Genomic DNA, 24,881 nt, shown 5'->3' on the forward strand with positions numbered 1-24,881 from the left:
AAGAGGCGCCGGGTCTGACTGCGCAGGCGCCAAGTGTGGAGCGTGGTGCAAATCGGGAAGACGCTTGTTTTTTTATTTTTCATATATGTAACCGGAGTTACTTATTAGTGCTTTGGCTGCCACATCTTGATTGTAAACTTTAAAACATAAGTCCGGAGCGGGGAACGGAAGGTAGGCAGACGCTCTAGTCTTCGTTTAATGCGAACGGAGGGTAATTGTGTAGGATGCCGTTTGGGTAACTTGTTAGGCCTTCGAATAATTTGAATTTTGTGTGCCTATCTGGGCGATTTTACATTGAATGCTAAATTCCAGTCATATCTAATTTGAATAAGCAAGTGGTTTGTCAGTAACGTTTGAAGTAATTTGGTAGTGCACCCTGTTTGTTTTGGACCCTGTCGGCGAGGTTGACGTTTGCTGCTTACTCGCTTCCAGTCAGTTACCGCTTGTACAAACCAGTTACTGACTCAACGTTAAGAGCAAGACAGGTACCTTTGATAAATTCGACTCGAGGTTTGCCGGCCCAGCGCTGTTCGGGGGGTCAAATAGTCTGGCAAGTCTGACACACTTCCATATGAAATGACTGGGACGATGGATGACTGCTGTTTAAGGGACGCTATACAGTGGTAAATGTGTTGTTGGGCCACCAAAATCCTCACAGTTGTAAGGCAAAGAAAACTACTTTGTTAAATTGCAGTTGAGTTCTGTCTGGCCCAACTCGGGTACTGAGTCTGAACACACACCAGTTTGATACAAAAAAAGCAAACTGCTGACATAGGAGATCGGGAGGAACTTTGGTTTACGGTGATGTTGAACAACAACATTTATTTATATAGCACATTTTCATACAAAAAAATGTAGCTCAAAGTGCTTTACATAATGAAGAATTGAAAAATAAAAGACACAGTAAGAAAATAAAATAAGTCACCATTAATTAAAATCGAATAAGATTAAGGTCCGATGGCCAGGGTGAACAGAAAAAACAAAACAAAAAAAAAAAAACTCCAGACGGCTTGAAAAATAAAATAAAATATGCAGGGATTCCAGGCCATGAGACCGCCCAGTCCTCTCTGGGCAATCTACCCAACATAAATGAAACAGTCCTCTTTGTATTTAGGGTTCTCACGGAAGGACCTGATGATGATGGTCACGTAGACTTCTGGCTTTTAGTCCATCAATGTTGGTGCATCATGATGCTTTGAGTAGGTGGTGGTGGCGCAGGCCGCGACCACAAAGAAACCAGAAAAAGAAACAGAAGAGAGAGTAGGGGTCAGTACGGATTTTAGAGCCAGCATGAGTAGTTATGATGATGAATTGAACATACAGAGTATCAGGATTAAGTTAAAGTGAAGTTATGAGAAGGACATGCTAAAGTAATGTGTTTTCAGCAGTGTTTTAATGTGCTCCACTGTATCAGCCTGGCGAATTCCTATTGGCAGGCTATTCCAGATATTAGGTGCATAGCAGCAGAAGGCCGCCTCACCACTACTTTTAAGTTTAGCTTTTGGAATTCTAAGGAGACACTCATTTGAGGATCTAAGGTTACGATTTGGAATATAAGGTGTCAGACATTCCAATATATAAGATGGGGCGAGATTATTTAAGGCTTTATAAACCATAAGCAGAATTCAATTCAAGTCAATTCTGAAAGACACAGGTAACCAGTGTAGTGACATCAAAACTGGAGAAATGTGTTCAGATTTTCTTTTCCTAGTTAGGATTCTAGCAGCTGCATTCTGCACTCGTTGCAAATGATTTATGTCTTTTTTGGGTAGTCCTGAGAGGAGTGCGTTACAGTAATCTAGGCGACTGAAAACAAACGTGAATTTCTCAGCATCTTTCAATGTTATAAGAGGTCTAACTTTTGCTATGTTTCTTAGGTGAAAAAATGCTGTCCTAGTGGTCTGATGAATATGCGATTTAAAATTCAGATTATAGTCAACAGTTACCCCTAAGCTTTTTACTTCCGTCTTAACTTTTAATCCTAGTGCATTAAGTTTATTTCTGATAACCTCATTGAATCCATTATTGCCAACCACTAAAATTTCAGTTTTCTCTTTATTTAGTTTGAGAAAATTACTATTCATCCATTCAGAAATACCAGTAAGACATTGTGTTAGTGAATCGAGAGAGTTGGTGTCATCAGGTGCTATTGATAAGTACAGCTGTGTGTCATCAGCATAGCTGTGGTAGCTCACGTTGTGCCCTGAGATAATCTGACCTAACGGAAGCATGTAGATTGAGAATAACAGCGGACCCAGGATAGAGCCTTGTGGAACACCATATAGAATATCATGTCTTTGAGATTTGATTACCACAACTAACAAAGAATTTTCTCCCTGCCAGGTAGGATTCAAACCAATTTAAGACACTGCCAGAGAGGCCCACCCATTGACTAAGGCGATTTCTAAGAATGTTGTGATCAATGATATCAACTGCGGTACTCGGATCTAAGAGGATGAGAACAGATAAATGGCCTCTGTCTGAATTCACCCGCAAGTCATTTACTACTTTAATGAGTGCAGTTTCTGTGCTGTGATTTGTTCTAAAACCTGACTGAAATTTATCAAGAATAGCAGGTTTATTGAGGTGGTCATTTAATTGCAAAATGACTGCCTTCTCTTGAATTTTACTTAAGAAAGGCAGGTTAGAGATGGGTCTAAAATTTTCAAAAGTACAGGGGTCAAGATTATTTTTCTTCAGCAGGGGTTTAACTACACCAGTCTTAAGACATTCTGGGAAGACCCCCGTATTTAATGACAAATTTACTATGTCAGGAATATTATGAATTAGCATGCCCGATACTTCTTTGAAAAACCTTGTTGGTATTGGGTCAAGGACGCAGGTGGAGGGTTTCAGTTGAGAGATTATTTTATGTAAATCAGGCAAATCTATCCTGGTGAAAGAATTTAATTTGTTTATAATGGAGTACTGGGGCTTAGGAGGTTCCACAGTGTTGGGAAGATGTACTGTGTTATTTCTAATATCATTAATTTTTTGATTGAAAAATACAGCTATGTTCTCACAGGTTTTACTGAAAGTATTCTGGGGGCATTGCTTTGTGTTCCCTGGGTTTAATAGACGATCAATTGTAGAGAATAAGACTCTGGGATTACTAGCATTGTTATTTATAATCTTAGAAAGGGGCACCGTAGACGGTTAATGGATGAGCAGATCAGATTTTCATACTTTATAAGACTGATGTCTTACTTAAGATACAGATGCGTTTTGCCCAGTCAAGCACATGTACCTTGGTAAAACAGTCTGGGAAAATTGGCACACGGTCGTATCTGATGAATTGGATTTATTATGATGATTAAAGGGCCAGCCGCCGAAAAAACCCCACAAACCCGCAGTTCCAGAGTGGTGCTGAGGTGTAACCCATTGCACAGCTGCACTCCGGTCCCAATCTGTGTGGTGGGTGCAACAACACGGTGTATTAGCGCACACCCAACATTAAAGGGCACTGTGTAGGCTTAAAATGCATTTGTCCACCGTAATTTTCAGTGTTTCAGAAAATACTGATCTACTTTAAGATGCAGTGTAGGCTGCGAAATGAATTTGAGCAGTACACGCCATTTGACACGTTTGGCAGATGGCCAGGGCCATTATCTGGCCTGGATGCCTTCATAATGGAAGTCCAGGGTAGAGAGTATGCACAGGGCATTAGCTCCCCCTGATTGCTAGATGGTTTCTACAATACCATAGGCACACTAGGAATTGGAGTTCTTCAACTCAGCCCTGTTGGGTTCTGTGGGTGCTGCAGGTACTGGGGTGTCCTATTTCATGGGGCTCCAGCCTTATCTAGAAGTGCTTCTGGGCCAAGTACTTCTGGAGATAACATAAGAGGCCCGCTCTCTTCATTCTGTTAGCCAGAGTTGGGAGGTGGAGGACAAGGCTTGCTGGAGAAGGAGAGAAAGAAAGGAAAGACAGGGTTTGTACTGTGCTGCATGCAGGTGGGAAACACTTTGGGAAGTTTCCGACAGCAGAATAAAAGCCATGTTTAATCTTTCTTACAAAATAACCAGGAAAGTCCAAGGCTCTGAAGCTTATGAAAATATGATTACTTTTTTTTTGCATAATATCAGTTCTAATGTAAAATGATGTTAATATACTTTAGTTGCATAAACAGTACTGGAGTTCACTTTCTGTCATTTATCCTTCTTATAATCTTGCCTTAAATTTTGCTTTTGGGCTTTTGATGGGAACTGTGGGCATTGTTACTGAAGCACCTTTGGTCACAGTGACACAGAACTGTCTAGTTTTAATGATATTTATCAGAAAGCCTTTTTTTGTCTCTTTGGCAAATATATTGATAAGTGGACTGTAGCAGTTCCCTGTAATCCGTTTCCTAATTAATTTCTAACATTACATTTTGAAGTTAACATATGTAGGAAAATTAGATCATTTTGCTTTACTTTTAATTAAAAAAAATGCCATTATGAACAAAGCTGCACATCATCTCTCTGACACATGCAGACTGATGACTTTCAACCAACAAGTCATTCTGCAGAAGTGTGTCAGGAAACAACACAAGTGGTCCTTTATACCAACAGTAATACGCCTGCATGATACCTCAATGTAACTGGAACTGCCAGGTCTTTCTTTTTTTCTATCTTGTATATGAGTGTGTATGTAATTAGTTTATTTGAAGAGCTTCTGTAAAAAGCCAAATTTTACCATGGAGACCAAGATCTTTCTATCTATTGTTTGTCACAGTTGTGTATGGTACAGTATGTAGTGAAATGTTTAAACCAAGACTGTGCATTAGAATATTAAGATAATAGCAATAGATACATGCAGAGTAAATATTAATGTATCCAATACATAGTAGTAATGTGTATTAATATAGTAACAGTATTTAAGATTAATGTAAGCATACATGTGCATGCTGTATGAGAATTAATAATTGGGAATTAAGTAGTCCTGAGCACTGTCCTTGTTTAGGATGTGTTTGGACTATGCACAGAAGTTCCTCCTCGGTCTCTCTCTGAAGTGGTCTTCCAGCCACATTCGCATTTCCCTAAACCCAGTACAAAGAAGAGGCCGTTATCAAGATGACTGGTATCTGTGATCCTTTTCTTTGCACTGATCTGACATCACTTGGTGTAGATGTCCTGGAAGTTAGAGAGTGCACTCCCAGTGATGCATTCAGCTGACCTTCCACTCTCTGCAGAGCTTCGTAGTCCTGCTGCATGCCATTTCCAAACCAGGCAGTAATGCTTCCTGTCAAAATACTTCCATTAGTGGATATATGAGACCTTTCAGAACTTTGAGGTATCTGAGATGGTAAAGATGCTGTCGTGCCTTCTTCACCAAAGTGTCAATCTGCTGGGGCCAGGTCAGGTCCTCTGTGATGTGGACACCAAAGTGTATTTGAAGCTGTCCACCCTCTCCACAGGAGTTCTTTTAATGCTGCTGTTGTCTTTGATACTCCACAGTCATCTCCTTTGTCTTGTTGACATTCTGGAGAAGACAGTTGTCCTGAAAGCAGTCAGGGACACTGTTCACTTCATCCAGGTAAGCTAGCTCATTGATAGGCCTGATCTCTAACAACACAGCTGTGATGTGATAATCGTCCCACCTTGCAGTCATATGTACAGTATAAAGTACAGCACTCAGAAAGCAGTCCTGTGGAACCCCTGTGTTGAGGGTGAGGAATGATGAAATGTGGCATCCCTTTTGAACCACCTGGGGGTTTGTTTGCCAAGAAGTTAAAAACCCTCCTGTTCAGATGCAGGTCCAGGAGCTTTGAGATGAGCCTAGAGGGTTTTACTGTGGTAAATTGTAAACTATAGTCCTTAAGTAGCATTTGCACATTTTCCTCTGCTATTGTCCATGTGGATCAGTACTTTATGTAAGATCAAGGTGATGGCATTATCCATGGATATACTGAAATGATATGTTGAACTGTAATGAATCTAGTTCTTTGGATGGCAAAGAGCATTTGTAATTTTTGACTAGCCTCTCAACGCTTCATTATTATAGGTGTTAGCACAGCGAGAAAATAGTCATTCAGGCATGCTGCATGTGATTTCTTAGAAACAAGTACAATGGTGGGTCTTTTAAAACATGTTGGTATGACAGACTGGGTTAAGTGGGTATTAAATATTGGCGTGAACACTAATACGAGTTGATCTGCATAGATCCTAAAAAAAAAAAAGGCCTGGAAAGCAGTCTGAATCCCTTGTTCACTTTTGTGCAAGATCTCCTTGCATTGTCTAACAACAAAGTGAGTGCTGTTTCTTTATTGGGCACAGATGTGTTGTACGTATGGATTTGCATATGTAGAAATGATAAGAAAGAGCAGCAAATGGCAAATACACCCCAGCTATGGTTCTTAATACCCATTTCTGGCCCACTTAGATCAACAAAGTCTTAATTTCCCCTGGCATTGAAAACTTTTTTGTTTTTTAACTTGTATACTACAGGTGCTGGGTTGCTACACTCGTCGTCTTGTGGTGCGTTTCTCTTCAGAGACTGATCTGTTCAATCATTCTTACAAAATAACCAGGAAAGTGCAAGGCCGTGAAGCTTATGAAAATATGAATAGTTTTTTTGCATAATATCAGTTCTAATGTATATTGATTTTAAAATACATTAGTTGTATGAAAACGTACCGGAGTTCACTTTCATACATTTCTGTAAAATGTCTGTCATTTTATCCTTCTAATAATAATCTTGCCTTAAAGTTTGCTTTTGGGTTTTGGATGGGAACTGTGGGCATTGTTACTAAAGCATAATTGCCTAATGTGCTATTCCACACTTAATATTATATTTGATGGTTAGTAGTACTTCTTGAGAATAGAGAACCAGAAGGCATGGGTATCAGTCCATTGAAGGACATACCCGAGTGCACACACGTTCTTCACTTATAAACAGTGTGTGTAAAATCTTACTGTTCATCTTTTGAATATAGAAGGACACTTGATCACCCAGAGAAAACCCACACGTGTTGAACATACAGTTTTGATGGAGAGATTGATGTAAATCTCAAAACATCCCAGAATGAATTGGTCAAAAGGAGAATTCGTGTTTAAAGACTGAAAGGGGAAATAACACTCGGCCTTATCTGAGAAGTTTCTTCCTTGTGTTATCTGAAGTCTTAACCACATTAATTAAATTCTGTAGCAACACTAATTAATTTCAATAAAGTTTTTTGTAGAGATGGTTCATTAGCATGTCTGCTATTGAAGTTTGAGTTGTGCAGTAGTAAATCCTGCTGACTCATGGATCCAGTATCCAGGGTTCAAGTCCTGTGCCCAGTTATTCTCTATGTGGAGTCTGCACCTTCTCCCCTTGTCTACATGGGTGTTTTCCTTCCATTTCCACAAATAAATGCATGTTAAAGTAATTAGTAAGTCTAAATTGCACCTATGTTAGTGTGGATGTTGGTGGGTGCATGCATGTGTGATCCTCACAATGCACTGGCACCCTGTTCAGTGTTTGACTCCTGTTTTGTACCCAGTGTTGTCAGGGTGGGTCCTGGCATCCAATTTCCCTGAACTAGATTAAGCAGTTTTGAGGATGTTAAGTTGAAGTTCATTCTGTAACAAAGTCTTCTTTTTTCTTTTCCAACAGTGAGTGACCTACATAATGGATTTCCAAAACAGACCAGGTGGCAAGACTGGCAGTGGGGGTGTAGCGTCCGCCTCTGAGAGCAATCGTGACAGGAGGGAGCGGCTGAGGCAACTTGCCTTGGAAACTATAGACATTAACAAGGACCCCTATTTTATGAAAAATCACTTGGGCTCATATGAGTGCAAGCTATGCCTTACCCTGCACAATAATGAGGTAAGTCCTTTCTTTGTTCCCTTTGAGATGTTTTTCACATATCTGTCATGAAACTATAGTGTATGTTATTGATAGTGATCACCTCCATCATCCTGGTAGCAATGATTAAATTCTATTTATTGTCGGCATTTCTTACATGTTAGGAGAAATCCGTGATATATTTAATGCAAAACTACACACAGTTAAGAACAAATTAGAAAAAGAACTGAATAATAAGACACAGATCAAAGATTGATGGAAACGATGTTTTGAAGATCTATACAATATGTACAATATCCAGTGGATAACAAATGAGTAGAAAAATTAACTATATAGATATATATATATATATATATATATATCTCTCTCCTCTTTAATAAAACCCTTGTGTGTGTCTTCTGGTGAAGTGCGCATGCGTGGGCCGCGCCACCCATTGTACCGTGCCCCGCCCATGCGCTCGGCATGTGGACGCACACACACACACTGGAAGCTGGGCGCGCAGTGAATGGCCTAGCTGCCGCCGCGCACAATGAGCAAATAAAGCACACACACTGGAAGCTGGGCACACAGTGAACGGCCGCGCATGATAAGATATAAAGGACACCATTGCTGGGGCGAGTGCTGATTGGGTAGTCGCGGCAGCGCACATAAAATCCGTTGTTGGGGAGACGCCACACAAAATAATCAGTTGCACGCTCCCACAGATTAATATACTTGCTGGGGAACTGCACAGTACTTGCTGGGGAGACGCCACAGGCACGATTATAAGCAGTATGCCACACATTACATCAGTTGCTGGAGACACTCTACTGATTGCCCACTGTTGTGACAGAAAATTAAAGTCATATTCCGGACATCAAAGCCAGTATTACTGTCAGAGAAAATTACAGGCATTTTATGGAAATACAAACCAGTATTATTGCGAGAGAAAATTAAAGACATATTAAAGGATGCATATTACAGCCACATACAAGCCAGTATTACTGTAGGAGAAAATATTACGGACGTATCTACTAACAACATGCCACTCAAAAAAAGGACACATCAAGTAGGACAAAAGACACAGACAATCAAATCCTATATAAGCAACATCTCCTGGAAGAACGGTCAGCTCAACAAGTAAACATCAACAAAAGAAACTCTGAAAGACAAAGAAAAATATGAGCAAATGGATCGATTGAAGAAAAAGAAAATGACTGTCAGAAAAACGCTACAAGAGAAAGATGCAGAAGAGCAAACCTTAGAAAAGGTTGGCATTTACTTGCCAGAACCAGTATTCAGCCATGGTCAGTTTTATGTTGCATTATCAAGAGTTAGAAGTTTTCCAGATGTTGTTGTCAAGGTTGTAGAAATTCCTGAACAAGGTAAACTGTTGCCAAACTCGGACAGAATATTTACAAGAAATGTTGTCTATAATGAAATTGTACAGAAAAATTTCATGAGGTAAAAAAATTGAAAATTTTACCTAAATATCTTCTTCAGATATTGTGTCTTACAGATTGTTACAAAGTTTTACACTAAGGCAATATTAATTATACTTGCTGTATTGTCATGTACGTTTCTATTTTATTTTTATTATTATTTTACTTCAGGCTTCTTGAAAAAATAATTTTTTTTTTTGTCAAAAATAAGACAAGAAACAGAATGAGGTCAAGGTCCTTGCCATTGCCACTGTTCCTACTAATGTTTATGCACTACAGTAATCCCTCCTCGATCATGGGGGTTGCGTTCCAGAATCCCCCGCGATAGATGAAAATCCGCGAAGTAGAAACCATATGTTTGTATAGTTATTTTTATATATTTTAAGCCCTTATAAACTCTCCCACACTGTTAACATTATTAGAGCCCTCTAGACATGAAATAACACCCTTTAGTCAAAAGTTTAAACTGTGCTGCATGACAAGACAGAGATGACAGTTGTTTCTCACAATTAAAAGAATGCAAATATATCTTCTTCTCTTCAGGAGCAGAGAATTTCAGAGTGGGAGAGAGAGAGCGCTCGCAAAGAAAAGCAAACAATCACAAAATCAATACGTGTGCTTTTAAGTTTGCCGTGGCATTTTTTAGAGGAGCGTCAGTATCTTCTAAGCAAACATCCTCAGTGCAAACAGCCCCTCTGCTCACATCTCCTCCGTCAGGCGCAGAGAACGTCAGAGAGAGAGCGAGATTAAAGCAAACAATCAAAAAATCAATGTGTGCTTTTGGAAGCACTGCGATAAAGCGGCATTTCTTAGAGGTGCGTCCGTATCCACTAGGCAAACAGCTTCTGTGCAAACAGCACCTCTGCTCACACCACCTCCGTCAGGCGCAGAGAATGTCAGAGAGGGTGAGAGAGAGGCAGAGACAAGCAAACAATCAAGCATATCTTATAGCATTGAGGAGTTTTAGTTAATATATAATACATGCTCTGATTGGGTAGCTTCTAAGCCATCCGCCAGTAGCGTCCCTTGTATGAAATCAACTGGGCAAACAAACTGAGGAAGTGTGTAGCATAAATTAAAAGACCCATTGTCCGCAGAAGTCCGCGAACCAGCGAAAAATCCGTGATATATATTTAGATGTGCTTACATTTAAAATCCGCGATAGAGTGAAGCTGCGAAAGTCGAAGCGCGATCTAGCGAGGAATTACTGTACTGTTTTAGCGCCCGTTATTGTAACGGGCTTAATGTCTAGTGTGTGTATATATATATATATATATATATATATATATATATATATATATATATATATATATATATAATCGACCAAGTCGCCTGACCATGGGGTACACACGACGGAGCCCCGCCCGCCAACTCTAACCCTCCTCCCGCGTCCACCCTCGCTCTCGAGGCATGCGCACTGTCTGCTCGTGTGCCCTCCCTCAACACCTCACCAAACACATCCTCAGTCACTTTGGTCTCTGCTACAGTCCACATGCACCTCTCAGCCACGTTGACTTTTCATTGTTCTTTTTGGTTCTGGCTGCTTGGCTTTGCTAACAGGTCTCTCTCATTGCTGCCGTCTTTGTTTGTCCCTGCAAGCTTCTGTTCTCCCTGTTGTTTCTGTGCCCCTTCTTTTTTTCCTTTTTTAGACCCGACACCGAACCCAGAGTGATGGCCGCCGCCCTATCGCGATGCTGAGTAGGGGATTGCTGAACTGTGTCTTTCAGGAAGTGTTCACCCATCAATGAATAATTATGCGGCGTATGCTGCACTGCGGGTCGGCTTTGAATTACATTTACATAATCGAATTTCAGAAGCATGAACTTCCTCGTACCCACATGCTGTTTATGTGGCTTTTTCTAGGGTTAGATCTTTCGACTCATTATCTGTCGTCTCCACCAAAACACCTATTCACAACTGCGTTTTTCAAGAAGTATTTATTTCTTCTTGATTTCTGAATTCCATTCTCACCGTTTTCCATTCCTATTCTTACACCGGCGTATGCTATGGCGGGCTTCGGCTAGTAATTAATAATCGTGAACACATGGAGAATATCCTAGAGGAAGAAGCGGCAGCAACAACAAAGAACTTGAAAGTAAAGAATTCACCAGGAGTGGGGCAATATAACGGCAGAAGTGTTATAGTCAGGTGGAGTATGTTAAGTTAAAATGGTGTACACTGTAATCCTATCTGTGGAAAAAAAACTGTGCTCAGAAAATGGGGGACAAAGCAATCATTGGCTCAACACACAAGAAATTGACAAAATTGATTGCAGTAAATATTTTGGCATTAGCCTACTGAGTGTTCCAGCAACAACAGAATGAAGAGATTTGTGGAAGATATGTCGTTAGAAGAATAGGCAGCAATTAGGATGAGCAGAGGAACAATTGATCAACTGTTTATAATTGAACAAAGGCCAAAAAAAGATTGAGAAGATTACACTTTGTACAACAACTTTGTTGACTTTAAGCACGCTTTTGACAGTGTATGGCAACAGACTGTGATAAGTACTCTGATATTATGGGATACCAGAAGAGCTTCAGGTATTGTTACAAGACCTCTATGGCGAGTCTATGACTGCAGCAGTGACGGAATGTGAACTGACTGTGGTTTCAAGTGCCAGTAGGAGTTTGGCAAGGATGTAACTTCTCTCCGTACCTGTTCAATTTACTTTTTGAGACACAGATAAGTATGGCACTGAAGATGGTTACAGCTGGAGTATCACAAGATGGGTAAATTGTAAATAACCCTTGTTTTGTGGATAATATTGACTGAATTGCAGATTTACCTGAACAGTTTAAGGATTTGATTGTTAAAAATAAATTATTTGGATTGAAAATGAACATGCAGAAAACTGATGCAGTGACAACTGGAAAACCAAGAAGATTAAGATAAAGATTGATGTTCAAAGTACTGAGCAAGTAAATTAATTTTTGTATCTGATTGAATTAGTAACTGAAGATGAAGAAATGGTAAAGGATATGAAACACAAAATAGGCTTGGCTTCAGTTGCATTTGGGAAATTGAGCAAGATTTGGAAAACTCGTAATTAAAAAGTTGTTTGTTTTCTCAGAGTTACTATGTGGATCAGAGTTCTAGTGTGGTTGGAAGACCGAAGAGAAGAAAATACTTTTTGCATAAATAAATTGGGTGACAAGAACATTGTTGAAAAAATCATGAAGGGATAAAATATGAAATGAAGTGATCAAGAAAATACTTAAAAGCAGAAAAAAAATAATTAATTGATTAGAACAAAGAAATAAGACTTATTTCAACAGCTAACAAGAATGCCTGAAAAATGACTACTATCTAAAGTTTTACAGCAGTATGTAGAAGGAGGTAGGAGTAGAGGAAGACAGAAAGAAATGGATAGATGTAAAAAGATTTGGAATATTACAGATTTGATTTGAGAACTTGTGTTAGCATGATGATAAATCAAGTGTAATAGAGACATCTTGGTTGAGCCATATCATCGGTCAGTTAACGGATGAGAAAGGAAGAAGATATTCTTTATATACGATGAAAAACGTTTCTTCTTGGTTCATTGTGCTTTTCAGATACATACATGCAAAGTTTGAAATAAAATGGTTTGGTAAAAGTGGGTAAAAAAAATATTTGCAACATTTGACCCAGACAAACAGAGAGGGCAAGCTGAATAAAAATGTGTAATAAAAAATACTTTTGTTGATAATACAGATGATTGAAGATAAGCCTTCAGTTCCAGGTGCAGAGCTGCTTCAGATTGTTGTTCAGTCTGGTCTGCAGAGGTCTTGTCATTTTCTTTTCTTGATACCTTCCTCTGCTTTCCTTATTTTGCTCTGCCTTCCATGTGCAGTGGACATCCCCAACTTAAAGGCCTAACTTAAAATTAATAATGATTACAAGAATAATGATGAGTGTTTGTCTTTCTCAGGCTTGTCCATTCTAATCCTAATTACCCATTTCTAATAAATTACAAAAAAGTATTTGTAACAATCTGTTTTTTTCAGGATACTTAAAATAGTGGTCTAAAAGATAAGTCATTAAAATTAGTTTATAATCCATCTATAGCAGTCATTTAAAGTGATGCAGAAGAGTTTATTTGAAATGTGATTTAGAGTTCACAGTTAAGTTTAAGGAGGCTCTGTTGAAGTCAAGAAAAAGGTCTTGGTTTTCTAAGTGCTGGCTGTTTATTGAGGTGTCCTGATTGCTGGCAGCTTAATCAGTGTTATCTCGCACAGTTCACATTTTGACTTGCTTTTAGTCCAAGTTCCTGTTTTATATATTGTTTAATTCATAGTTCAGTACTGCGAGTTCTGAACCTCTGTTCTTCATATGGTATATTTATATGCCCGTACAAATGAAAATAAAAGAGCAAATATCAAATTAAAAATTCAGACATAAGCATATAGCATGTGTCACAGCAATAACTAGCATGGAAAACAAATAGCTGAACTACAGACTGTAAGTATGGAACTGGTGGTACAGACAAATTGACATTGTAAGCACTTGCATAATGGAGTGTTTTACAGACAAGCTGATGTTCTTTTTGTTGACTTCCTGCACTGCAGTTTTGTCTATACAGTGGTACCTCGGTATACGTCCTTAATCCGTTCCAGATCCTTGGACTTATACCAAACAGGACGTATACCAAATGAATTTTCCCATAAGAAATAAAGGAAAAATGATTAATCCATTCCCATGAAAAAAAAAAATCCTATTGTTATTGGCATATTATACATTGATGGGGTTGTATAAAATAATTGAAACACTGCTTAATACTAAAATACATAAATACAAAGGCTATAAGACAAAATAAATGAAAATTTAGCCTCAATTTACTTTTTAATAATGTCTTTGTTTTTGACAATCGTAGATACCGTCATTCTCGGCATACAGTATGCAGCAGCCATGTCCCGGATACGCATGCCACCTTCATACTTTTCAACAATCAATTTACACTAAAAAACACAAACTAATGTGAAAATTCTCAGAGTTATAGCGCGGTTTGTTCACTGAATGCTAACAACTGGCGTACTGACGCTCGTGGGCAGTCGTGGCTTTGTCTCGAGAGAGGTAAACAAGGGTAGCTTGCGAGTCGTATTCCAAACAAAGGTCGTATACCAAGCAAAATTTTTCGCATTCAGACAGGACGTATACCAAGGTACCACTGTATTAATAACTGGCCTTAAGATTGTTTTTACTCATTAAAATACATAAATTCTGAAATAACCTTTAATTTATATAGTACCTATGTCCAATGAACACCAATAAATGTACACCCCACTTGTTTCCATTCTTCCACAATTTACCATTAAAAGTTGGCACACTTGACTAATTCCACTATCATTTACTTATTTGGTTGATGCCTTTATCCAAGGTGACTTACACCATTTATGATGTAATTGGTTACATTTTATTTCTTTCAACACTGTATTGCATTCAAGTCAAAAACCGCTTCTAATAAAGGCCTCTGTTGCAGTATTTTTTAAGATGTAGTCGCATTAGAATCAAAAAATACTGTGTGGTATTAATGTGGTTGTTGGATACAAATGCTAGTCCCCATGTTTGTTTCAGAAAGTATTAAATAAACATCAGAAACGTACTGCTGAGAGATTCTGTAGCTAGGTATATACTTTTTCTGATTTAAATTTTTTTTTGTGCTTTTTGTTTTAGGGCAGCTATCTGGCTCACACACAAGGAAAGAAGCATCAGACAAACCTGTGAGTTCCTGAACTAATGCCTAATCCTTCATCCTATGTAATACTGTATTTTAGCTTCACTTTAAACTACTTTTTTGTTTAATTTTAATGTATTTGCTCTGACATCCTACAGATGCTATCACAATTATCTGTTGAATATTCAACTTGTTGCTATCAGCAACAGTAACTGCAACCATTGACTTTTGTGTTTTGCCAGTGCGAGACGAGCTGCAAAGGAAGCCAAAGAATCCCCAGCTCAACCTGCCCCAGAAAAAGTAAAGGTTGAAGTAAAGAAATTTGTGAAAATTGGACGCCCTGGTTATAAAGGTAAAGGAATGGGCTGTTTTGATATGCAGAAGGTTCAGTTTGATTACAGTGTTGCTTTTTAACCATCTTATCAGCTTCTCATGTTCAAACAATTCTGCTTGCTATTTGTGATAACCTTAATAACATTGCACATTTGTTTATTTTCAGTAACAAAACAGAGAGATCCTGAGACTGGACAACAAAGCCTACTGTTCCAGGTAATGCTGTGGTAGATTTTTGGATTGTGGTTTTGGTAGTGGACAGGTGAGGTTACAGCACTGTTTTGATCCAGCAGTCAGATTATTCCTAAGAGAGGGATTGTACTGTTATTTAAATGGCACTACTTCTGCACGTCTGTCTCAATATTTTTTCCCTTTCATTTTCTTGTAGATTGATTATCCTGAAATAGCAGAGACCATCTACCCACGTCACAGGTTTATGTCTGCTTATGAGCAGAGGATAGAGCCCCCAGACAGACGTTGGCAGTACCTTCTTTTTGCTGCTGAACCTTACGAGACAATTGCTTTCAAGGTACAATGCATACACAGTACTGATATCAAATGTGTGTTTGGTTGTTGCCTGTTCCCAAAAAGTACTGCTTGATTGTCTGAAATTTGGCTTGTACTCTTGGCTTTTTTGTTTGTTTTTTGCCCCTGTATATATCTCTTCTTCCAAAACAGAAATGCCCCCTGCCTAGAGAGCTGGCCTTTACTTTTGACATTTCTTTCACCCTGCTGTGGTTTCTAGCTGTAATACTTTTTCTGTGGAATTTGTATGCTCTTATTGATTTTTAAAGGGCTTGAAACATAAATACTGTGTTGCTGATTGGTGGCTTAAAATTACCTGGGCCTAATATATACAATGGATGTCCTGGCAATTATGATCTTTTTACCAGTGGGATATGTTCTTGGCACCCTTGAATCTAAAATGGGTAAAGAAAAGAAAAGGAAAAGGAGTCCAATCTAGATACACTAATTAAAGTAGTTTGCACTTCTTTGGTGTTTGGGAAGAAACTGGAATACCTAAAGTAAAACACATCTAGAGAATGTATAAACCATACCATAAGTAGCTGGGCTGGGATTTAAATTCAGGTCAGTGGAGTTGTGCAGTAATGGCACTAAGCACAGTGCCACCCTCTAAATAATAATAAAAAAAAAAATTCAGACATTATGTACACTTTACACATTAGGGTTTGGGCATTTACTTAGGATGAAACAAAATCAGCTCAGAAATTTGCATAGATTCAAAAACTGGGCAAACAATTGGGGAATGCAATTTAATACAGGTAAGTGCATAGGGCAGTGTTCAAGTAAGACTCTGTTATATGCCAGTTAGCATGTGTTGGCTAAATTTAATAAAAGCAAATATTAGGCACAAGAAATGGGAGTCTCCAGTATAAATGTGTTGGGTGTATTAATGAGCAATTTGGGTTTAGGTGGGGATATAGTGTTTCACTGATAAACTACAATTTTGTTGAAGTTAGCTATGACTCAAATAATAAGATACGTAAGGCTATCAAATCTAATATTAAGTGTAATATTTTAATAAGAATTATTACATGTCCTTGGTAATGCAGTATAGCACATGTACAGAACTTATCAGTTGCTGTTTTGTCAAGCTGCAAGGTTCCTGCCTCAATGGCTTATCTTCCCCCTCCACCTGTTTAATACTTATCATTTATTTAATGGCACGAAGGCCATTAGAGCTATTTAAATAACGTTCAACAGTTACTATATGTGTTAAAGCTTTTTGTTGATGTGTGAATTATTGAGCTCATTGGTCACATGGTATAGTTGCCTTATGAAATTCAGTCTCCTGTTAAGCAACATGATCTGAGTTAGTTTTTTTTTTTATTTTATTTCATTTCAAATACTAGGTACTTTCAAAGGTAAATCACTGAATGATAAGCCTCACCTGCTTTTAAGCAAAATATTTAGCCATGCTATGCTATTTGAGCTGTTACGGTTCTAAATGCTGGTGTCTTCAACCAGGGAACTTTGGATGGGACAGACCTTTAATGGCATGTTCCTTTAGAGCAGGGGTGTCAAACTCCAGGCCTGAAGTGCCACAGTGGCTGTAGGTTTTCAATCTAGCCCTTTTCCTAATCCGCGAGCAGTTTTCACTGCTAATTCACTCCTTAATTTTAATAGCCCTGTTTTGGAGGATTCCGTCCTCTGAATTGATTTCTTTCTTCATTAAATGACAGCCAAACAGAAATGAGATGTGAAACGAGCCAACAGATGACCAGCTAAACTGGGATTTCAAGCTCCAACCAATCTCTTAATGAGAAGCTAATTCTTGCTGTTAATTAAACCCGTTATTTAATTCCATGGCTTGTTGCTGCTCTCATTCTGCCACTACAGACATTTCTAAAACTGTTGATTTTTTTCTGTTTTTTCTAAGAACACCGTCCAAATGTTTTGGTGACCTGAGAGATTAACCTTACAGAGACCTTCACCTTTCTTTATTTTTAGATATTGTGTGATGGGCACAGGTGAGCTCGCTTTGTGTCTCATTATTGTTTGGCTGCTAATTAAGGAAAAAAGAGACAACTAATAAGGGCCTGATTCAAGTTAATTAAAACTAAGGCAAAAGAAGTTAATTAGCAGCCAAAACTGGTCACTAATGAGGAAGATGGTTAGAATGAAGTCCTGCAGCCACTGTGGCCCTCCAGGACTGCAGTTCGACACTCGTGCTTTAGAGGATACAGCAAGCTGGATCTGCATTACTCAAATGTTAACCCCTTTAAATGTAAACCTGTAGCACATGTGGGCAGGTTTCACCATCTTACTGCTACCTACAAGCCTGTTATTGACGGCAGCAGTTCTTAATTATCCAAGCCAGAAGTACTTATGTGTGTTTGCTGGTGGTTGGTGGTTTGCCATAGTATGTATTTATTTATCTGTATCTGTAAAGTTTTTATTTTCCCTTTGAGACTAATAACACGTTTCTTGCCATCAAAATAGATATGCTTTATTTCAAGAATTAACAATGAGGTTTGTTGGGGATGGGTTTGGGGGGGTAGGAGACTGGTTGGGGTTTGATAAAGGGTTTGTGTTGAATGTAAGAAGCTGAGCATAAGGAAGAGTGCAGCCCCGCTGAGCACAGTTAATCAGAACAAGAATTTTGAGTTGGATCCTAACCCCATTGGGGGAGCCAATGGAGGAGAGCAAAGCAGAAGTACAGTGTTGCAAGAGACTGGATGCACCAGTCAGAGAGTAGTGAAAGAATGGTGTTAATAGGAAAAGCATAGCATCCGAGCCAAATGGACAAGTAAAAGGATAGCTTTAGTTAGAAATGAGGAATAATAAAAAGTAATTAATGAGGTGTTGTTGCATTGTTCACTAAATGTAGTATACTACAGTATTGCATGGAGAAAACATTTCCTAGTCTTCAAGTGAATTAATATGTCCTATTAAATATTTGCTGCTTCTGGATTTTTCAGTTTCTTTCTTTCTGCCAGTTCCTTTAAACACTTTGTTTTGCCTTTTGTAGTACTTATTCTTGAGAATCCCGTTCCTGGTTGGTGTCTTATGTGGAATATACCCACTCTCTGTCCATCTCAATGGGTTTCTTCCTAGTACTCTGCTTTTATATCCACATACCCATGAAGTGGATAGATCAGGTTAATTGGTAACTCTAAATTAACCCCAGGATGAGTCAGTATGTCCTTTGTGTGTGTGTGGGGTTTTTTTTTTGCCTAAATAGGCAATGTGATGAACTAGTACTCTGCCCATGTTGTTGACTATCATGTGCTCTGTTCTGTGTGATGCTGGAATGAATTAAGCATGTACTGTATGCCTGTAGTTTATGATCACAAAGCATTATCGTCTTTGGTCTTAATAAATTAAATTTGCATGCAACTTTCTGGGTACAGTATATCTTGACTTTGTGATTGGAGGTATATTCTCCTGTTCCAAGTACAGTGGTACCTCAGTATACGTTCTTAATCCGTTCCAGATCCTTTGGCTTATACCAAAAAAAAAATTTCCATAAGAAATAAAGGGAAAATGATTAATCCGTTCCCATGGAAAAAAGCCTATTGTTATTGGCATATTATACAGTACATTAATGGGGTTCTATAAAATAATTTAAACACTGCTTAATACTAAAATACATAAATACTAAAGCAATTAGATGAAATAAATGAAAATGTAACCTCAATTTACTTTTTAATAACGTCTTTGTTTTTCACAATTGTAGATACCGTTGTTCTCGGCATACGGTACGTAGCAGCCATGTCCCGGATATGCGTGCCAGCTTCATACTTTTCAACAATCAATTCAAACACAAATCCACGTGAAAATTCCTCCGGCAGTCATATGTCTTAAAAGACGCAGACCATAGCAATCGACACCCGAACATAAAGCAATGGACAAAAGCATCATTGAACAATCATATACAACAGGTAGCACGTGGGTTGTTCTGTGAATGCTAGCAACTGCTGTACTGATGCTTGTGGGCAGTCGTGGCTTTGTCTCAAGATTGAGGTAAACAAGGGTAGCACGCAAGTTGTATTCCAAACAAAGGTCGTATACCAAGCAAAATTTTTCATGTCCAAACAGGACGTATACCAAGTTGGACTTATTCCAAAGCGGACGTATACCGAGGTATCACTGTATTTTTTTTCATTATTTGATGTGCCACCTAAGAAGCTGTGATGCTGTAGTATTGCATGTTGCTGTCTATCACCTTTGGTGAAAGTTGCATGATCCAATGTGCTAATGTCGATATGATTTTACCCTAGGTAGGCTCTTTAAGCATTACAGTAATAAATATTTTAGGCCACGTAACTCTGCCAAATTGATCATACTCAGTTTATGTCATCTCTAGGCAGAGGAGCAGCTTCAGTGACTGCTCCACTGACAGACTGAGGAGATCGTTCCTCCCCCACACTATGCGACTCTTCAAATCCACCCGGGGGAGTAAATGCTAACATTACTCAAAGTTATTGTCTGCTTTTACATGCATTTTTATTACTCTTTAATATTGTTTTTTTGTATTGGTATACTGCTGCTGGATTATATGAATTTCCCCTTGGGATTAATAAAGTATCTATCGATCGATCGATTGATCGAGTGTCCTCTGTGATTAAAATATTTTCATCCAAGGCTGGTGTCTCTCTTGGGCCGAGTAGTACCGCTTGTAAACTCTGGCACCCTTTTGTTCTACCATATAATGGAAGATGGAAATTCTGATTTGAACTTTAAAAAGTATGTTTTCATTTTAAGTTTTAAAACTAACAATGGTGATGCCTACTGCTTTTTTAGGTCCCAAGTAGAGAAATTGATAAGGGGGAGAGCAAGTTTTGGACACATTGGAATAGAGATACAAAACAGGTATGTTGTTATGAGTAACTGCCAGTGTGTGAATTTCTGCTCCTTTTGGTTAAGCACTTTGTGTGTGTGTGTGTGTGTGTGTGTGTGTGTGTGCGCGCGCGCATGCATGTGCTTAACACTAGAATTACCAGAGGTTACGAAAAAACTCGTAAATCCGTCCCACCTTAAATCGCTTCTTAAAATCGTTCACAGCTCTCCACCAGCGTCTTTTGTCATCTAAATGTGCTGATAAAACTCAGGTTGCAAAGCAGCCGGCTATTCCATCCCCCCCCACCTACTTAGAACGTGCACAAACTTCTCCCAGCTCATGCCTTGATTGATTTTCTGAGAGTGAAGTGGAGTTTTAGAGTGGAAATAATAGATCGTTGTTTGGAACACACGCATTTCATGTCTGTTCCGTTTATACAGTAATCTGTGTAAACACATTGTTAAAACAGAAACGTTTTTTTATATTCTACTAGTAGATGGCAAAATGTAGGCATAAACTATATAGTGTATGAAGCCTGAAGTATCACACACATACTTTCACAAAAGCTACATATCTAACAAAGCAATTGCTCTTTTATTCAAAAATATAACTGCAGAAACAAAAAGCCGCCTTAACGTGCGACATTGACACCCATTTATTATGACTGCCTCCGCAGCGCAATAGAATCAGCCGCCAACTGGGAATCAAAAGGTCGCGAGTTCGATCCTGCACCTCTTCGTTTTGAGAAGTAAACTGTTCTTAGTCTTACTATTTTAGAATAAAAACATACATTTGATTTCAGTCTGTAACAGCCAGTGTAATTTTTGATACTTGTAAAGGTTAGCTTTGTTTTTTTTAAGTCAGTTTTATTATCTCAGCCGCGTTCACGAGCCCAAACACAGCCCACCCCTGCATATGATACTGCTGTTTTCACATAGACGTGCTGTAACAGAGGTAAACTCGGCTCCCTTCTACATCGGAGCAAGAATGCACATACCATTGCTTGCATACTAAAGTGGCAGCAGGCACTTTTTGTGGCATTACACACATTTTTGCGCATGCCCTATGCACACTACTTGTGACCTTAGGCTTTAGGAATTAAGTAAATAAATAAAGGTAAATCGTGTCATAAAATGATTTCTTCAAAACATCGAATGTTATTTATTTGGCACGGACATGTCTGCATGCACTTTTTGTGGCATTACACATGTATTTTTTGAGCATGTCCGTGCCAAATAAATAACGCTGTTCCTTTTCAAATAATATTGCATTTCTCTCTATGCTGTGGTTTCTATTACACACCTGAAAGAAAGAGACAATATATGTGAAAACATCATCGCACAAATGCAATACTATTTGAAAACGAACAGCGTCAGATCAGCTGTAAAAGTATGGCATTTCTAATTGTTTGCTTTTTTTCAGTCTGATTCTCTCAGTCAGACTGTATATTTGTCTCTTATTCAGTGCACGTAAGAACATACAGGTGGCCAGATGCTGTATGCCACAACATGCTGGCGGTGATCAACGCACATTTTAAAAAAAGAGACAAATATATGTGACGTTTTGAAGAAATCATTTTATGACACGATTTACCTTTATTTACTTACTGCCTAAAGTCACAAGTAGTGTGCAGAGGGCATGCGCAAAAATGTGGGTAATGCCACGAAAAGTGCCTGCTGCCATTTTAGTATGCAAGCAATGGTATGTGCATTCTTGCTCCGATGTAGAAGGGAGCTGAGTTTACCTCTGTTACAGCGCGTCTATGTGAAAACAGCAGTATCAGATGTGGGGGTGGGGTGTGTTTGGGCTCGTGAACGCGGCTGAGATAATAAAACTGACTAAAAAAAAAACAAAACAAAGCTAACCTTTACAAGTATCATACATTACACTGGCTGTTACAGACTGAAATCAAATGTATGTTTTTATTCTAAAATAGTAAAACTAAGAGCAGTTTACTTCTCAAAACGGAGAGGTGCAGGATTGAACTCCTGACCTTTTGATTCCCAGTCGGCAGCTGAGTCTATTGCACCACAGAGGCAGTCATAATAAACAGGTGTCAATGTCGCATGTTAAGGCGCCGCTTTGTTTCTGCAGTTATATTTTTGAATAAAAGTGCAATTGTTGTGTTAGATTTGTACCTTCTGTGAAAATATTTCTTTTGATATTTGGACTTTAGGCTTCATACATTATATAGTTTATGCCTACATTTTGTCATCTACTACTAGAATATAAAAAAGTTTCTGTTTTAACAATGTGTTTACACAGATTACTGTAGAAACAGAACAGACATGAAATATGTGTATTCCAAACAACGATCTATTATTTCCACTCTAAAACTCCACTTCACTCCCAGAAAATCAATCAAGGCATGAGCTGGGAGTAGTCTGTGCACGTTCTAAGTCGGTGGGGGGATGGAATAGCCGGCTGCTTGCAGCTTTTCTTTTATCCGCACATTTAGATGACAAAAGACGCTGGTGGAGAGGTGAGAACGGTTTTAAGAAGCAATTTAAGGTGGGACAGATTTACGAGTTTTTTCGTAGGCTCTGGTAATTCTAGTGTTAATTGTTTTTACCTTCTTTTCACCTTTTTATATACTTTTATTTGTTGGCACATGTTGTAATCATGTAATATAGCTATTCAGCTATCCTTGTCTTGTTATGCGAATATCCCCTACCAGGTCTTCTGACATTGTAAACAATATTATAGTTTGGCTTGTCAGACAAGGCTGTGGAAGCAAAGCTTCTGTGGCATGTTCTTGTGGACAATTGGTAACTTAGCTAAAGCAATTTGAAAAAAAATGTACTGTAGCTGTATTACATAAAATAATAGGAGTCTATTAATTGAAATACAGTTAAATAATTTATCACTTACTCAAACCTGCTTAACTCCTTTCAAGATTGGGGTTGGTGCTCAAAACGTATCTCTGGAGCATTGATTTGAAGACAGGAACCAACTGTTGACAGAATGCCAGTTCATGACTGTGCCAGTGCTTGCACACACCTATACTCATATGGGCCATTTTTTTGCCAGTAAACTTCACATATGCCTTCTGTTGTGGAAGGAAAACCAGAATATTTGTATAAAATTCGCCTTGACATGAAGAGTGTGTGCAATCTTCACAAAGACAGTGGTCGTCGAGTAAAAAATTCAGACCCTGCCCTTCCTGTTTATAATAATTTGGCAAAATGTTCAAAAGTAATATAGAAAATATCTCCAGTAACAAGCACATTCTGCCATAAAATGGATAGATGTGTTAACAAAAAAACAAAAAGCTCGCCCCAAATGTCCATCTACTTTCTTTTTATGGTATTACTAACGGCTGGTGACAAAGAGTTTAAGTAACATGAGTTTTGTTCATGACATATATTTGTTGAATGGCATTTGAAGTGTCAGAGTTGCAGTCTTTGCTAACTAGAACATTCTCCTTTTTTAATTTTGTACCTCAGTGGTTTTGTCAGAACATTTTAATATGAACAAATCTCTCTGTAGTAGTGATAAAAGAACCAAGTTGTATCGACGCAGAGGGTAGGAAAGCTTGATTCATTTAACACTTTTTTTTTTTTCTTCTCCTTTTTAGTTCTTTCTGCAATTTCATTTCAAAATGGAGAAGCTCTTGCCTCCACCTACCATGCCCGTACCCCCTCCTGGTGTAAAAAGGCCACCACCTCCTCTTATGGGTGCATTGCCCCCTCGACCACCTACCAGTGATTCGGTCCCTCCACCACCTCCAGGAGGAATGCCACTGCCTCCAGGAGCTCCTGTTCCACCACAGATGCCACCACAGATTCCTCCTCCAGGACCTGGAATTCCACCCCCTGCTCCTCTACCTCCCCTATTGAGACCCCCACTGCCTACTGATGCATCTGGGAACATGCCCCCGCCTCTACCTTCAAGCTGAACTCCATCCATCTTGATCAAATTAAGGACTGTGCTATTTTTGTTTTACCCATGGGTGTTCATAGGAACAGCTTAATCTTAGAAATAAACAGTTGATTTCTTTTTCATGAATGTGTGTGTTTCTTATATTTATTCTATTATTTAATACGGAAGTGCTTCCTTTTTTTGTTTATGACTAGAGTGTCATTATTTTTGTCCAAGAAGCTTGGGGCGTGGGTTGACAGGAACTAAACTTCTCTTTCTGTAGCTGCAGTTGAGCTTGAATTTCTGCCAGCATTCTGAAGACCGTGTGTTGTTTATTACAAAGCTTAAATTCTCAGTGGATCAAAAATTCTTTTACAAAAATAGAAAAAAATGTTCAGTATAAACGAAGTAGAGGGTTAAGTGGGGGTGTGTGTGTATTGGGTTGCCGTGGGTCTGTTATTTTGAGGAGGTTATGGGTTAGCCTGAGAGGAATTTGAAATATTGAAATAGGGAGGAGGGCTGCAGAAGAATGTGT

At 38.7% G+C, this 24,881-nt stretch overlaps 1 protein-coding gene across 1 annotated transcript; it reads left to right on the top strand.

The window, feature by feature from the left end:
• On the top strand, positions 1-24,489 carry sf3a2 (splicing factor 3a, subunit 2). Its single transcript, XM_039766901.1, has 8 exons — positions 1-171; positions 7,579-7,791; positions 14,847-14,893; positions 15,090-15,199; positions 15,347-15,396; positions 15,569-15,709; positions 20,449-20,517; positions 24,063-24,489. Exons 2-8 carry the CDS (start codon positions 7,594-7,596, stop codon positions 24,381-24,383), a joined length of 936 nt encoding a protein of 311 aa, XP_039622835.1. The 5' UTR covers positions 1-171; positions 7,579-7,593; the 3' UTR covers positions 24,384-24,489.
• The last annotated feature ends 392 nt before the right edge of the window (positions 24,490-24,881 follow it).

Source organism: Polypterus senegalus, chromosome 10, assembly GCF_016835505.1.
Source record: "Polypterus senegalus isolate Bchr_013 chromosome 10, ASM1683550v1, whole genome shotgun sequence".
Classification (NCBI taxonomy): Eukaryota; Metazoa; Chordata; class Cladistia; order Polypteriformes; family Polypteridae; genus Polypterus; species Polypterus senegalus.